The sequence below is a fragment of the Scyliorhinus canicula genome, chromosome 14, assembly GCF_902713615.1.
Source record: "Scyliorhinus canicula chromosome 14, sScyCan1.1, whole genome shotgun sequence".
NCBI classification, from domain to species: domain Eukaryota; kingdom Metazoa; phylum Chordata; class Chondrichthyes; order Carcharhiniformes; family Scyliorhinidae; genus Scyliorhinus; species Scyliorhinus canicula.
Genome location: NC_052159.1, coordinates 98818872 through 98836158, shown reverse-complemented (window position 1 = coordinate 98836158; position 17287 = coordinate 98818872). Strand labels below are relative to the sequence as shown.

General features: G+C 49.6%; 1 protein-coding gene across 3 annotated transcripts in view; it reads left to right on the top strand.

Annotated features, from left to right (window-relative positions):
• The window catches only part of angptl5 (angiopoietin-like 5), an 83951-nt gene continuing 66664 nt past the window's right edge, over positions 1-17287 (top strand). The window contains exons 1-2 of one of the 3 annotated variants that reach the window (XM_038819150.1): positions 1-864; positions 16588-16631. In XM_038819150.1, the coding sequence (XP_038675078.1) occupies positions 16599-16631 (33 nt within the window). In that variant the 5' untranslated portion in view covers positions 1-864; positions 16588-16598. Of the gene's footprint in view, positions 869-16587; positions 16632-17287 lie in introns of all 3 variants that reach the window. The other 2 variants (XM_038819151.1, XM_038819152.1) reach the window with 2 other exon arrangements.

Genomic DNA, 17287 nt, shown 5'->3' with positions numbered 1-17287 from the left:
GGAGGCTGGTATGGGAATTGAACCGTGCTGCTGGCCTGCCTTGGTCTGCTTTAAAAGCTAGCGAGTTATCCAAGGCACCACATTTGCTGCTCTCCAATCTTCAGGCACAAGTATGACAGAAAAGTCTAATAATAGAGATCTAGGCACCTGATATGAAAAAGGTACACGCTGCCTGATCAACCATACAAAGTCTTCTCATGAATATCTGGGAATGTGTGCCAAAATTGGAAGAACTGTCCCACAGACCAGTGAAGCAACAGCCTGACATACTCAAATAATCATACTTTTCAGCCAAAATCCCAGATTCCTCCATCACCATCCCAATGTATTTCATGTGCCACTGATTGAAGACTCACCAGAGTTGGCAGCACAGCAGAGTATTAAAGGGGAGGGCGTGGCTTTTGGAGCCCTCAACATGGACTTTGGACCATAAGAGGTTTTATGGGCAAGAAACGTGCTACTAATTGCCACCTCCTGCCCAACCTCAACTGATGATTCAGTGTTCCTCATTGTTGAATACCATGTGGAAGAAGCATTGAAAGAGCAAGATCACAGAAAGATTGGGAGACTTCATTGCTCATCACCAAGAGTGCCTCAGTAGCATTATTACTGACCAAGATGTCCAAGTCCTGTCTGCCATACTGAGCTTGTGGCAAGTGGTGAGAGAACCAATACAAGGGAGAAAGCTACTTGACTTCATCCTCACCAATCTACCTATTGCATCTCTTTTTAACAGTATTGGTTATCACTGCAGTTTTGGAGACAATGTTCTGTCTTCACATTGAAGAGGTGTGGTCTGAGTGAGGGAACAAGCGTTAGTGAAATCTGAGAGCTGAAGTCTGATGGCATTAATTGGATGAGCAGGTAGGTGGGTCTTACAGTTTTCATTCCTTTAAAATGGGCATTAATTTAACCAGCACTAGGAAGTATAAATACTGTATCAAATTAATAAGTTAATTATTTCAACCACATCATATAACTAAAAATAATCGTTGAGCAATATTTCAAAATTTAAAAGCCTATTTAGGTATGTAAAATACAATGAAGCTGACAGGGCAGGTAATATGTTGCAGTTATGGCTGGTGACACCAATGTGATCCACAGCAGCCACATCTACAACAAGTGCCTGCAATGCATGGAACATTGACTCAAAGTTGATGAACTGGAGTCCAGTATTTTGTTCCAGTAAGCAGTCATACCACTTAGTTTAAGTGTTTCAGATTTGGTCAGGGCAGGAGGGTGTGACTATAAGTGAGGTAGGTATGGAGATCTAGAAGGTAACACTGCTAGGGGAAACAAGTTTTGCTGTCTACCCATGCCCCCCCCCCCCCCCCCCCCCCCCTCATTCAGAGCTTCTCTGACCCTCAGTCAATGAGGTCGCTGGTGGGGGTCACAACACCCAATGGAGTTGCTGATTGCAACACTGCTGGACTCCAGGAACTCCACCTAGAGGTCTTTCCTCAGGTGCATTGTATTCACATAACCGTATCCCATATAAGGTGATCTATGTGCCAGAAAATCTGGCTTAATCTGGACAATCCACAACAATCGATCCATTTAAATGGGGCCGATTGTCTTCTGATGTCCTGTTTACAGGACAAGCCCAGATTTGCATTGGTTGATTGTCTCTGTCCAGGGTATTCGAGTTTGGCTGTTCAAATTCCCATCAGACCAGTCTGTGGTTCTGACTGTAGTTTCAATTTAAAGTGTTCAATTCTTAGTTTAAGGTGTCCAATTTTGTGTTGGGCCTAAAATTCAGGCCATTGGCCATTTTATTACAGTATAAAGACCAAGTTGGGTAAATTGGACTTGGAATATAGGTTAAAAGGTAGATAAGCAGCAGCTACTTAAGACAATATTAAATATCATTCAACAAAAATATATTCCATTGGGAATGAAAAACTCTATAAGAAGAAGGTCCATCCAGGGCTAACTGAGGTAATTAAGGAATCATCAAATTGAAAGAAAAGTGGTACAAAACTTAAGATCAGTGATAGGCCAGAAACTGGGTAAATTTTAGAAATCAGCAAAGAATGAGTAGGAATAGAAGAAAGGAAAAATTAGATTATATGTAAGTAAACTAGCATGGAATATAAAATTGGACGGTAAGAGCCTCTACAAGAATATAAAAAGGAAAATAATAGCTATGGTAACTATTGATCCACTGAAATGAGACTGGGGAATTAATCATAAGTAAGGAAGAAATGGCAGAGGCATTGAACAAGTTTTTTTAAAATGGTAGAAGACACTTAAAGCATGCCAAGGATGGTAGAAAACTGAGAGATAAAAGAGAGAGAACCCTAAAACAATCAGTATTACTAAATAAAAATATTAGTAAAACTAATAGGACTAAAAGCTGACAGGGTCTCTGGATCTGATGGCTGCATCACAGATCACACGGATTGATCTGCATCACAGTACAGTGGTAGCTGCGTGTGTTGAGAATGCAGTTGAGAAAGTCTGGTGATAATCAAGTCCAGATGGTGCCAGTGTCCCGATCTTGGATGTCCCCAGCGCAGCTTGTGGCATAGTTTGTTGTGAAAGAAAGTGTCACACAGCTTGTAGTAGCAGAAAAGCTCAATTAGTCTCTGTTCTCATTGATCTTTCCAAGCCATGCTGTCTGAGGCAGGAGGGCTATGCCTCCACTCCCATTCTTGCGTTGAAATCCGCTAGTGGGAAAAGATGTTCTGACTGAAGGATTCTGCTGATGGCAGTTTCACACTGCTCATAAAACTGGTCTTTCACCTCTGCAGTGGAGCTCAGCATTGGATCATTTTCACTCATGAGGTTAATTGGCCCTCTTGGGTTGAGACGCAGATGGAAAGGACATACTCTGAACTATTTGTGAGCGGTTTTACCATCAGAAGCAGCAAGCCCTAAACTTACAGCGAATTCTGCTCTCATGCTACCTGAACTCTTGCATGCTGGATGAATGTGTAATATTTTTCTTTCAGTGATCTGCTTTAGGTTGGCTTATCTCTTGTAGGAAAGCTATTTCACTGTTCAGCCTATCAAATTTTATATACATTACAGCTGTCTTGTGTGTGTTATCAACCAGCTGCAAGTCATCAGGGGCTGTTTAGCACAGGGCTAAATCATTGGCTTTGAAAGCTGACTAAGGCAGGCTAGCAGCACGGTTCAATTCCCGTACCAGCCTCCTCGAACAGGTGCTGGAATGTGGCGACTAGGGGCTTTTCCCAGTAACTGCATTGAAGCCTACTTGTGACAATAAGTGATTTTCATTTCATTCATCTGTCAATCCCCTGCACATACTCCTGATGTCCCAATTGAGGAGTTGGTATCTTCTTTCTTTTTGTTTGTTTTGCCCGCTTGTTGAGCAAAGACTCTTAAGCTCCAAGCACCCATTAAAACAGATAGACCATGGCGGGTCAGCACTTTACAGGTTAGGGACTGCCTGATTTGAGGCGGGCAGTGGCTGACCAGTGGGATGAAATGGTTTCTCACGTAGTCAGAAACAGCTGGTAGCACCCGTCCTCTCTGACAAATTGGGCTTATAGCTTATAGCTGCTGCCTCCTATGTTTTATTAAGGCTTTGCAGTGAAACTGGAGTGTCCTCTCCTGGAGACTCTGGGCTGCCCAAGTGTCAGGGTCGCCCACTTGACCCCTCCCCCCCACACTAGATTTGTATCTAAAGGAACATATAGCACTATGTTCGGCACCAGCTCAGTTTCATGTGTTGTTGGACAGATGGCATATTTGAATATCAGTCCACCTTTGGGTTCCATTCCAGATTTTCTGCCAGCATTTACACCTTTAGCTTTCAACCCCCCTCCCCGAGGCATACCACAGTAGATCTGTTAGAATCATAGAATTTACAGTGCAGAAGGAAGCCGTTCGGCCCATCAAGTCTGCACTGGCTCTTGGAAAGAGCACCCTACCCAAGCCCACACCTTCACCCTATCCCCATAACCCAGTTACCCCACCCAACACTAAGGGCAATTTTGAACACTATGGACAATTTAGCATGGCCAAGCCACCTAACGTGCACATCTTTGGACTGTGGGAGGAAACCGGAGCACCCGGAGGAAACCCACGCACACACGGGGAGAACGTGCAGACTCCACACAGACAGTGACCCAAGCCGAGAATCGAACCTGGGACCCTGGAGCTGTGAAGCAATTGTGCTAACTACTATGCTACCGTGCTGCCCGTTTGCTGGGAGTTTGGTTTATAAAAGCCAGGGTGTGTCCACATGGGCCTGCACACTGTGTGCCCCGGGGCTAAATCCCTTCTGAATTCCTTTGAACGTTTAGCCTGGGCCCATGGAGATAGAATTTTGACTGGAAGTTAGGAAAGAATTTAAAAAACTGTCCAACAATCTTGAAATTGAATTAGAAGAGCCAGAGATAAGAGTTGAAAACTAGAAACGGACAAACTAGCTTTAGCAAAAATACAGTTGGAACTGAAGACAATAGAGTTAGGATTCCAGGCAAGGGAAAGAGAGAAGAAAGAAAAGCAAAGAGAGGCAGAAGCGAAAAGAAGAAATTAAGAGAAAGGAAAATGATAAAGAGGCTGGAACAAAGGGAAGAAGGATAATTTCAAGTAAAACATCTCGATCTAAGAGGGGAGACTCCTTCTGGACCCAGGGAAGGTCCCAAATGGGAGGGACCTGCCTCAACTCAGGATCTAAAGTGGAGCTGTTTAAATTTGCCTGAGCAATTCCAAACCTGAGGAGAGGGACATTGAGGCATTTTTCACTTCATTTAAGAAAATAGCAAGGCAAATGAAGGATCCCGCCGAAAGCTGGCACTACTAATGCAAAGAAGGTTAGCAGGCAAAGCACTCGAGATGTCTGCCATGTTCTCTGAGGAGTCCTCAGATTTAATATGACTAACCAGGCTATTCTCGGTGCTTTTCAGTTAGTGCCTGAAGCTTACAGATGAAAATTTTGAAACCTCAGAAAACAGCCCAAGCAAACTTACAGGGAGCTTGAGAGGGTTAAGCAACTTTCCTTTGACCTCTGGATGCGGCAATTTAAATTAGAAACCATCTATGAAAATCTCAGAGAGGTAATCTCCTCAAAGAATTAAAAAAACTCTCTCCCCCCATCTGTAAGAACACACATGGAGAATCAAATGGTTTTAAAAACTAGACAGGCAGCAGGTGGATGACGATGAACTTGCCCCCAAGCCCTTACCCCAAGGGAAACCTTTTTTCCATCACTCCCACAAGCCCAAGAAGGATGGAAGGTGAGTGAATGAAAGGAAGTCGAACGGGTGAGAAGGGAAAGTGGGAACACAAAGGTGTCCCCTCCTCAGGCTAAAAAAGAAAGATGTTGAGAATAATGACGCCCAGGAGCTTTTGTGTTCATACTGCAACAAGGTAGGACACCTTTGCGCTGATTGCTGGAAATTATGGAACAAACGCACAGATTTGTCAGGGTAAATCAGGTCAATACAGGAAAAGAGACCCTGACGGAGAGGACAGCAGGTATGACTCTGTCTAGGGCATTTTGAATGGCAGAGGATGTGGGTGGGGGGAACAATGGGGGAATGGACTGGCCCTGGATGGAAGATACCGCTAGCCGTCAGTCTCACACCCTCTCCAATTCCTTGCAGATATTATACGGGATGGATGATATTTTGGACCCTGTGGAGGCTGCTCTCGCAGTGCTGCTGGCAGGCCACGCGCTGGAGCAGGCGGCGGGAGCAGCATCGACAGAGGGTCGAGGCGATGGCCATGTGCAGGGCCCCGCCCAGCACCCTGAGGATCTGATTGCCCATCAGGCCAGGAAGGGACCCAGAGGGGGAAACCTGGGACGGCTCAAGGTGTACGGCCATCGTTGGTGTTTCAAACAGATTACGGACAGCATGCAGGAGGCTCCACCTCAACAAGGGACTCTGTAGCACCTTTGCCATGTCCTTGTGGACTTTGCACCACTGCCCTGTTTGCCCGGGCAGTAAACTAAATAAACCTTGACATGGACCAGGCCCAACACGATGCCTGGGCAGCAGGATTCACTGCCATCAACAAGATGCCCCAGGTCCAGGGGGCATGCATGTTGCCTTGCGTGCACCTGGCCGTCAGGGAGTGCCCTCCATCAATGGGAAGGGGTTCCATTTCCTGAACATGCAGCTCATGTGCGACACCACATGAATATCATGCACGTGTCTGACATCCCCGGCCTCTTCAAGGACCACCCAAGGATGGCCGGTTGGATGTTGGGGGATAAGTGCCTGCTGAAGAGCTGACTAATGATGCTAGTACAGAGACCGGTCATTGATACGGAGACTGATACAACGAGGCCCATGCGGCCACCAAGCTGTAATTGAGCGGTGCATCGGATTCTTCAAAATGCAGTTCCAATGCCTCAATCGTTCTGGTGGTGTATGCAGTATACCCCCTGGAGGGTTGCAAGCTTCATAGTGGTCTGCTATGTCCTGCGCAACCTCTCACAGCAGCAGGATGACATGCTGGACGTGGAGTGAATGAACATGAGGAGGAGGATGAGGAGGCCTGGGACTAGGAAGGGCTGGAGGACGAGCCTGGGAAGACCCGCAGGACCAGCCAGAGGATGGAGGACAGGTGGCAGTGTGAGGGTCCGGCAAGCCTGGAGGGCCAGGGAAACCTTCATCCTCGCTCGCTTCACATAGGACGTGGCTTTGTCTGTCACCTCACCTCTCCCCCTCCCTCATCCCCACCCATTGCCAACCCCCTCTATCCCCCACCACCACCCTCCCAGGGTCTGTGTAACAGCATCCAGGCTGACAGGACTTTGTCGAGGGCAGTGGGGTGATGATAACCTGCTGAGAGCTGAGCGCTCTAGAAATCTATGCTTCAAACTGACTCCTGACTGTCTGTTGAGTGCTCGCTCACACCCATTACCTGTACATAGTGATCCTTTACTTGTTTAGCTTTATGTGATCTCCCGCTACATCTAGAAAGCACATCAGAGGTGGAGGCAGCCTTCTGCTTACCGCATCCCCTATTATTCATCATTTATATAAATGACTTAGATGATTATGTGGGTGGTAGGATCAGTAAGTTTGCGGATGACACAAAGATAGGCCGGGTTGTTAACAGTGAGGCTGAGAGTCTTGGGTAACAGGAATATGTAGACGGGATGATCAAATGGGCAGAAAAGTGGCTGATGGAATTTAATCCTGAAAAGTGTGAGGTGTTACACTTTGGAAGGAGCAATTTGACAAGGCAATATTCAATGAATGGCATCACACTGGGAAGTCCTGAGGATCAAAGAGACCTTGGTGTGTTTGTAAATAGATCTCTTAAGGCAGAAGGGCAGGTAAATAGGGTGGTGAAAAAGGCACATGGTACACTTGCCTTTATCTCTCGTGGCATAGATTACAAAAGCAAGGAAGTCATGTTGGAGTTATGCAGAACATTGGTGAGCTGGAGGACTCTGCAGGTCAGATTGCCACATTATAGAAAGGATGTGATTGCATTGTAGTCAGGATGTTGGCTGGGATGATACATTTAAGTTATGAAGAAAGGTTGGATATGCTTGGGTTTTTACTGAAGCAGAGAAGACTGAGGGGGCAACCAGATCGATGTGTACAAGATTATGAGGTGCATGGACAAGGTGAATAGAGACCAGCTGTTCCCCTTAGTTGAAGGGTCGGTTACTGATGTACCATCAATTGAACGCGAGACGAGTTGCTGAACAAAAGTATGGCTTTCATCTGCTAGATGTTAGCACTGCGGTCGATTACAGTAGAAGGACGACCGCCGGGAGTACTGGGTATTTATACCCCGCCCTGGAGGCGGGGTTAACTCAGCCTCTCGACCAATCGGGGAGCCGTCACATGACTGGTCTCAACCAACCGGTCAAGAGGCACATGACCGGCCAGGGCCAATGGTAAGCCGGTGTTCTGCACCAATGGCAGGCAGCTATGCTAATCATACCACCACATTCACCCCTTGCGGAGAAAGAAGCCGGGGGGGGGGGGGTGTCAACGAGAGCTGGGGGGGGGGGGGGGGGTGGAGGAGAACTGGTGGTATGAGTAGTAAGGAGAGAAGGGAAAAAAATGCATCCTTGGCTTCCCACTGGCCCAGATATTTAGCAACAGTACATAGTGTCCATACAAGGTCCATGGTGGTGTTGAAGTCAAATGGACTCGATCAGCCTTTTCGTTGCCCGTGACATCCTGGCAGACCGCCGCAGTGGAGTTGCTGACGTTGGTTCAGCCGATGGTGGTGGTTCAGCTGATGTCCTGGACTCCGGGAGCGATGGTCCTTGAACTGTCTCCGTACCCCGGGCTGGTGAGGGAGACGCCATGGATGGGGGTGGGGTGGCCTGGGTGGGGCGCTGAGGGAAAAAGGACAGGTGAAGGGGGGGAGGGCCGCACGCCAGCGGGTGCCAGGTCCCGGAGAGAGACCGTGTCCTGCCGACCGTCGGGGTACTCCACGTACGCATACTGCGGGTTAGCGTGGAGTAACTGGACTTGTTCCACCAACGGGTCGGACTTGTGCACCCGCACATGCTTCCGGAGCAAGATGGGTCCGGGGGCGGCCAGCCACGTCGGGAGAGGGGATCCGGAGGACGACTTCCTGGGGAAAACAAGAAGGCGTTCATGAGGTGTCTGATTAGTTGTGGTACAGAGGAGGGAGTGGATAGAATGTAGGACATCGGGGATAACCTCTTGCCATCGGGAAATAGGGAGATATCTGGACCGGAGGGCCAGTAGTATGGTCTTCCAGATGGTACCATTCTCCCGCTCGACCTGTCCGTTACCCCGGGGGTTACAGCTGGTCGTCCTGCTGGAGGCAATGCCCCTGCTGAGCAGGAATTGACGCAGCTCGTCGCTCATAAATGAGGACCCCCGATCGCTATGTATGTACGCGGGGTAGCCGAACAGGGAGAAGATGGAGAGGAGGGCCTTAATGACGGTCGATGTGGTCATGTCGGGGCAGGGAATGGCGAAGGGGAAGCGGGAGTATTCATCGATCACCGTCAGGAAGTAAATGTTGCGGCTGCTAGAGGGAAGGGGCCCCTTGAAGTCTATGCTGAGACGTTCAAAGGGGCAGGATGCTTTGATCAGATGCGCGCGCTCGGGGCGGTAGAAGTGCGGTTTGCACTCTGCGCAGATGTGGCAGTCACGGGTTACTATCCTGACTTCCTCGATGGAGTAGGGCAGGTTGCGGGTCTTTATGAAATGATAGAAACGGGTCACCCCTGGATGGCAGAGGTCCGCGTGGAGGGTGCGGAGGCGGTCTATCTGCGCGCTGGCGCAGATACCGCAGGACAGGGCATCAGGAGGCTCATTGAGCTTCCCAGGACGATACAAGATATCGTAGTTGTATGTGGACAACTCGATCCGCCACCGTAAGATCTTGTCATTCTTAATCTTGCCCCTCTGTGCATTATCGAACATGAAGGCTACTGACCGTTGGTCTGTGAGGAGGGTAAACTTCCTGCCGGCCAAATAGTGCCTCCAATGTCGCACAGCTTCTACTATGGCCTGGGCTTCCTTTTCCACTGAGGCGTGGCGGAGTTTGGAAGCCTGGAGGGTTCTGGAGAAGAGGGCCACGGGTCTGCCCGCTTGGTTCAGGGTGACCACCAGAGCTACTTCTGATTCGTCGCTCTCGACCTGGAAGGGGAGGGACTCATCGATGGCGCGCATCGTGCCCTTTGCGATGTCCGCTTTGATGCGGCTAAAGGCCTGGCAGGCCTCTGACGACGGCGGGAAGGTCGTGGACTGAATGAGGGGACGGGCCTTGTCGGCGTAATTGGGAACCCATTGGGCGTAGTAAGCGAAGAAACCCAGGCAACGTTGAAGGGCTTTGAAGGTATTGGGGAGAGGGAGTTCCATCAGGGGGTGCATGTGTTCGGGGTCGGGGCCTATCACTCCGTTACGCATTACGTAGCCGAGGATGGCTAGACGGTCGGTGCTAAACACGCACTTATCCTTATTGTAAGTTAGGTTAAGGAGTTTTGCGGTTTGGAGGAATTTTCGGAGGTTGGTGTCATAGTCCTGCTGGTCATGGCCGCAGATGGTGACGTTATCGAGATACGAGAAGGTAGCCCGTAATCCATACTTGTCGACCATTCGGTCCATCTCCCGTTGGAAGACCGAGACCCCATTTGTGACACCGAATGGAACCCTGAGGAAGTGGTAGAGGCGCCCATCTGCCTCGAACGCGGTGTACTTGCGGTCACTCGCGCGGATGGGGAGCTGGTGATAAGCGGACGTGAGGCCCACCGTGGAGAAGACTTTGTATTTCGCAATCTTGTTTACCATGGCGGAAATACGGGGGAGAGGATACGCGTCCAGTTGCGTAAACCGGTTGATGGTCTGGCTGTAGTCGATGACCATCCGGTTTTTCTCCCCAGTCTGGACCACCAGCACTTGGGCTTGCCAGGGACTGTTGCTGGCCTCGATGACCCCTTCCTTCAGCAACCTATGGACCTCGGACCTGATGAAGGTCCGGTCCTGGGCGCTGTACCGTCTGCTCCGGGTCGCAACGGGTTTGCAATCGGGGGTGAGATTAGCAAACAAGGAGGGGGGTCCACTTTGAGGGACGCGAGGCTACAGACAGTGAGGGGGGTATAGGGCCGCCGAATTGGAAGGTCAAGCTCTGCAGGTTGCACTGGAAGTCCAGTCCTAGGAGTGCCGGTGCGCAAAGATCGGGGAGGATAAGGAATTTATAATTTTTAAAAACCTTCCCCTGGACCGTGAGGTCCACGATGCAGCACCCGGTGATGCGGACGGAGTGCGAACCTGAGGCTAACCCTATTTTGTGTTTTACAGGGTGGACAGGGAGCGCGCAGCGTCTTACCGTGTCAGGGTGCAGTTCCGTGCTCCCGGAGTCCAGCAGGCAGCCCGTCTTGTGCCCGTTGAGGTGTATTTGCGTCGTCGTCTTGGCGAGCGTGCGTGGACGTGACTGGTTGAGCTGAATGGCCGTGAGCCGTGGAGAAGATCCGTAGTCGGCGGCGGCGGCGGCCGAGTGGGTGCTGGCAGGACCTTGTGTGCCAGTCCAGGATGGCGGTGCCCAGGACCCGTACGTGGAGTCGGGGCCCCAAGATGGCGGCGCCCAGGACCCGCATGTGGGGTCGGGGCCCCAAGATGGTGGCTCCCAAGGCCCGCACGTGGAGTCGGGTCCCCAAGATGGCGGCGCCCGCAGGGCCCTCGTGGTTGCTGGGGGCGGGGTTAGCAGTGCCGGCGGGCCGATCGGAGCGGCTGAGAGCGGAGGCAGAGAGGCGCGCAGGCCGGGCGCAGGGGCCCAGGGGCGGGGAGGAGGGGGGTGAATTGGTGCGGTGCGCTGGAAGGGCTCGGAGGAGGAGATCCCCGGTCGCTGCGCGGCACAGCAGCGACCGATTTGGCCTGCAGACCGACGAAAAATGGCCCTTCTTCCCGCAGCTCTTACAAAGGGCGGAACGGGCCGGGCAGCCCGGGCGGGGGTGTTTGGCAAGCCCACAGAAATAGCAGCAGGGCCCCGCGGACTTGTCGGGGCGTCCCGCGGCGCAGGCCTGAGGGGGGTTGGGAGCGGCGGATGGCGGTGGGGAAGTGTGCCAGGAGGCCCAGGGCGCTGCAGTGCGGCTGGGGACATAGGCGCGGGCGTTTAAGTCGGCGACCTCCAGGGAGGTGGAGAGAGTCCGTGCCTCAGTTAGGCTGAGGTCGTCTTTTTCCAGCATCCGCTGGCGGATAGCGGTGGACTGCATCCCAGCCACGTAAGCATCTCTGATCAAAAGTTCCATGTGCTCAGTGGCTGAAACTTCGGGGCAGGCGCAATTCCTCCCCAGGACAGCGAGGGCCCGGTAAAAATCGTCTAAGGACTCACCGGGGAACTGTTGTCTGGTAGCCAGCAGATGTCAGGCGAACACTCGGTTTACCGGCTTAAGAAATTGTCCTTTTAGCTTGTCCATGGCCACGTCGTATTCTTTTTCTTCCCCTATCATCGCGTAGGCCGCCATGCCCACGCTGGAATGGAGAATATGAAGCTTCTGTGCCATGGTGGGGGGGCTGCTTGCGGTCGTCAGATAGCTATCGAAACATGCCAGCCAATGCTTGAAGATTTCCGATGCGTTCGGAGTTTGCGGGCTGTACTTTGCGGGCTAATCATACCACCACAGTTACAAGGGGACACAAGTTCAAGGTGAGGGGTGGGAGGTTCAGGGGGGTTCTGAGGAAAATCTTTTTTACCTAGAGGATGGTGACGATCTGGAAAGCACTGCCTGAGAGTGTTGCCTCACATCCTTTTAAAAGTACCTGGATGAGCACTTTGCACATCTTAACATATGAGGCTATGGGCTCAGTATTGGCAAATGGGATTGGGATTGGCAGATTAGGTACCTTTCATGCGGCGGTGGAGACTCGATGAGCCAAAGGGCCTTTTGTGCACTGTATTTTGCTGTGTTTCTGTCCTGTGGCCTTCGATGCCCCTGGTGGGCGTCCTCTTGGGCCAGAGGGCCCCGACCCACTTAATGGCAGCATATGCCTTGCCATGCCACCCTGTTCCGGGGGCTGACTCTGAGATACGCTGTTGTCGGGGGAGGGGGTGGTGGCGGGGAACCTTGGGCACTCAGCACCCCTTCCTTCCGGTCGGTACCCGTAGGGCCCTGGGGGTCACCTCGGGACGGAGGGGCAGCTGGATTGAACCCCAGCTGTCCCTGTGTCCCTGGCTCTGCCAGCCCTGGCGGCTCCCAATGTCTGCATCATGCTGTCGACGTCCTCGGCAATGCACCTCAGTGACTGGAACATGCTCTGGAGCGCCCTGGCAATGCCCACCTGAGACTGCGACATGCTCCACAGCACCACAGAAAGGTCCGACTGGGACTGAGTCATGTCTCCCCAGCGTCCGGGACATGCTCTGTTGCGTCTCGGCAATGTCCAGCGGAGACTGGGACATGTTACGCAGCACCTCAGAATACTCCACAATAATAATCTCCAACCACGCATCACACTACGTGGATGTGAGGTTGGAGACAGACCGGGCCTAGCGTCCCCCTAGGCCTTTGGACACAGCCCTCCTCGCTGACAAGGCATCCTGCAAAAGAACGTCACAAGCCATCGATGGATATGTAATTTGCAAACAAAATGGGGAGCTCTCAGCCTCCACACTCTGGGAGGCACTGAAGACGGTGATAATGTGGGATATAATAGCATACAGGGCGCTCAGGGACAGAGACCTTCGCGACTTTCTACTAAGAGCTGTACACCTCTGAAGCCCCGGAGGAGGACTCAAAGGTGAAGCAGTTTCTCGACGGGCTGGACTTACTAGCTTTGGGGAGGAAAAGAGACAGGGACTGGAAGCACCACCAGTAATGGGGGAAGTCATGAAGAGCATCAACTCCATGCAGTTGGGGAAGGCATCGGGTACAGACGGATTCCCGGTGGATTTCCATTAAAAATTGCTGCAGCACTGACACTGCACCTGTGGGAGATGTTCAATGACCTTGCTTTCAAGAGGACCCTGATGCCCACACTGACACAGGCCTCAATATTGCTGATCCCAAAGAATGACAAAGACTTGACGGAGTGCAGGTCATATAGACCTATCTCACTCCTAAACACTGAGGCCAAACTTCTGGCAAAGGCCCTGATGAGATGACAGGAGAGTTGTATGCCGGAGGTCATCAGGGAATATCAGACAGACTTTGTCAAGGTCGAAAAGCTAATGGCAAACATCAGATGCCTGCTGAACATGATTATGACTCCCACCTGGAGGGGGAACACCAGGAGTGATCACCTCCCTAGATGCAGAGAAGGCCTTCAACAGAGTTGAATGGAGGTACTTCTTGGAAGTACTGGAACAGTTTGGGTTTGGGCCAAGATTCACCTCATGAGTGAAACTACTGTGCAGCACTCCCATGGTGAGTGTACGGACAAATGCCACCAGTTCTGAATATCTCCGGAGACACAGGGACACGGTGAAGGGTTGGCCATTGTCCCTGCTGCTATTTGCTGTGGTAATTGAGCCACTGGCTCTTGCCCTTAGAGCAGTGATGGGGTAGAGAGTCATCCATAGGGGAGACAGGACGCATAGAGTATTACACTATGTCGATGACCTGCTCCTCGACATCTCAATCACCCAAGCCAGCACAGGTGGAATAATAGAATTCCTAAGGGAGTTCGGAACCTTCTCAAGTTAAAAACTCAACCTGAGCAAAAGTGAAATCTTCCCTGTGATGCCGGAGTGTTGGTGGTCGTGGTGGTGGGGAGTGGGGTGGTGGGTGCGAGGGGGGGGGGGGGAGAGAGAGAGAAAGTGGGGGGGCAGAGCTGGGAGAGCTGCCGGTCAAGCTGGCCCAAACCAAATTCCGATACCTAGAGAACCAGGTAGCCCATGGCTGGACACAAATGCACAAATCAAACCTATCAAGTCTAGTGTAAGAAGTTAAGAGGGACCTGCAGAGGTGGGACCCGCTCCTACTTTCCCTGGCGGGAGAGTGCAGACAATAAAATGAACGTGCTGCCAAAGTTCTTCTTCCTATTCAGATCACTCCCAATCTTCATCCCCAAGGCCTTCTTCACCAAAGTAGCCAAACTATTCATGGTGTTAGTGTGTGTGTGTGTGTGTGTGTGAGGGGGGTGGGGGGGAGGATGTGGAAGGTGAGGGCAGTGTTGGGGAGAACCCTAGAGTATATAAGATTGACCTGCAAAGAAGGAGGAACATGGGGGTGATTGGCTCTTCCAAACCTCCTATTCTACCACTGGGTAACTAACGCAGAAAGGTTACGTGAGTGGATGAAAAAGCCAGAGGTGGAATGGGTGAGACTGGTGGAGATTTCCTGCAGGGGGACATCCCTCTGAGCATTGCCACGGTCCCACTCCCATTTCCCCCCAGCCAAGTACTCAAGGAGCCTAGTTGTAGTGTCTACTCTGAGGAAGTGGAATCAACTCAGGCCCTATTTCCATCTGGGTGTGATGTCCACTATGGCCCCCATCTGCAGAAATCATAAATTCACCCTGCAACAATGGACGCCTCCTTTAAAATGTGTAGACAGGACCAAGGGGTACTGACGGTAAGGGACCTAAACGTAGACAGCAAAGTAGTGACCATGGAGAACTTAAAAACAAACTGCAGCTCCTGAAAGGAAATGAACTCCGGTACATGCAACTGAGGAACCTCCTCTGCCAGGAGACAGCAATGTTCCCCCAAGACCCAGACACACCCTACCAGACAGACTTCTGACCGGACGACCTAGGGGACAGTAGCTGCGCCGACATGTATGAACAACTGTGAGAGGAGATAAGGGCACCACTTTACGAGACACGGGGAAAGTGGGAGGAAGAGCTAGGCATCGATATAGGGGGAGGACTCTGGATCGAAGTACTGTATAGGGCAAACTTCACCTCCTCATGTGTAGGGCTGAGGCTAATGCTGCTAAAGGTGGTACGTAGGGTGCACTTGACCATATGTGCAGGTGGGGACAAATGTGAATGTGCAAGGGAGGCCCAGTAAAGCACACCGATATGTTCTGGTCCTCTCCCAGGCTTGTCACTCTTTGCTAGTTTAGCTCAGTGGGCTAGACAGCTAGTTTGTGCTGCAGAATAAAACCAGCAGCGTGGGTTCAATTCCTGTGCCAGCTGAAAATTCTGAATTCTCCCTCTGTGTACCCGAACAGGCGCCGGAATGTGGTGACTATGGGCTTTTCACAGTAACTTAATTGCAGTGTTAATGTAAGCCTACTTGTGGCAATAATAAAGATTATTATTTATTCACTGTCTTCTTTCTCCCTTCTTTCTTGAACAGGGGCATTACATTTGCAGTTTTCCAATCCTCTGAATCCATCAAGATTGGACTGCAGTGTCTGCTTTGATTTTGTCAACCTTGTGACTCAGAGGCAAGAGTGCTCCAACTGAATCACAGCTGATAACTGTCAGTAACTAAGGCTAATGGTGCAATTGGCAGAATCTGGTTTTTGAAGAATCATTCATTGACCTTGGCCACTTTTATGAGGTTATGACAATAAAAGAGAGGATTGTCACATGTCACATGCTATATTCCAAATAATAAACAGTTCAGGTTAAGGTTAAGGCTGAGCACAGCTATTTGCTAAGAAAACGAATAAAGGTTTCGGGCATAAGCCTGATTTGTAGCCATCTTGCCTTCAAAACTAAAAACTGGATGCACAAAGTGTACTCATAATATAGTCTCCATAACAGGTTCTGTTGCCAGATCAAATAGAAAGAAGGGGAAGAAATAAGTTTAACTAAACACCCTGTGGTTGCTCCATTCTTCCTCTAATAAGGTCCATTCAGCATCTGTGTTCGATTGTTTTCACCAAAAAGATAGAATCCTTTTTGTGTTTCAAGGTTTTGAATTAATCTGTGTTTTGTATTGCTATTTTCAAATTTGAAAACAGACGATAACAATGGGTATGATTAGAACTAAAAGAACTCTGGGTTAATATTTAATTAATTAATATTTAATTTTGTACCTTGTTTGAAAATAATGCAATTCAAATGCTTTCCTTATTACAACCAGATGCAAATGCACTATTGGCCACATTCCCTCTTTCTCAGATGCCAGAAGACCATTTTATCATAAAAAATGTACTTCAACAAAAATCTCTACTGCTGTAGGAAGTTAAGAATTGTGTTAAAATCAAAATGAGGCTGTGGGGGATAACAGTGAGCATACAAATCCTTATTTGTTTCATTTCAGAAGTATCATCGATGGGAAACAACACACTATCGGTTAATTCCATGGTAACAAATACTTTAATCTGTTATTTGCCATTTCTTGAGTTATATGCTCTTTAGTCCTTGGCTTTTTACCAGATGTTATGAAACTTAACTTTTTAATGCATATTTCAGATTAAGTAGAGATATATGTAAATAGTTTTTAACATTGTTTTGAAGTGCACCCTTACACTCGTTATGAAAAATGTCAAACTAGTCTGCCTCTAAAAATTTCTTATCAAAAGCAGACATTCTTTCCTTTATATCGTTCAGTTTCTGATGATTTCCTGCACTTTAGATTAGTCATAATTATTACTAATCTCAGTCTTCTCTTCATTTTTTAAATGGATGTTACTGCTGTTTTACTTGATTTAGAGTTAATCTCTGTTTAGTTAAGTGCCTTGGCTCAACTGATAGTACTCTTGCTCCTGATGCAAAAGGTTTGGAGTTTAAGCAGCACTCCCAAGAATTAGTCTGCAAATCTATTCTGTGATAATTACAGAATGCTGTATTGTTTGAGAAAGTGGCTCCAAACATCCACAATCTTTAGGGTGCATCTGGGGTGCTATTAAGGTGGCTGGTACAACAATGTTCTAATCTATAAAGTGTGTATTAAAATGTAATGCTTGTCATCAAATATAACAAAATAGTTTAAGCCAACTGAGTTCGCTTTTATAACTTCA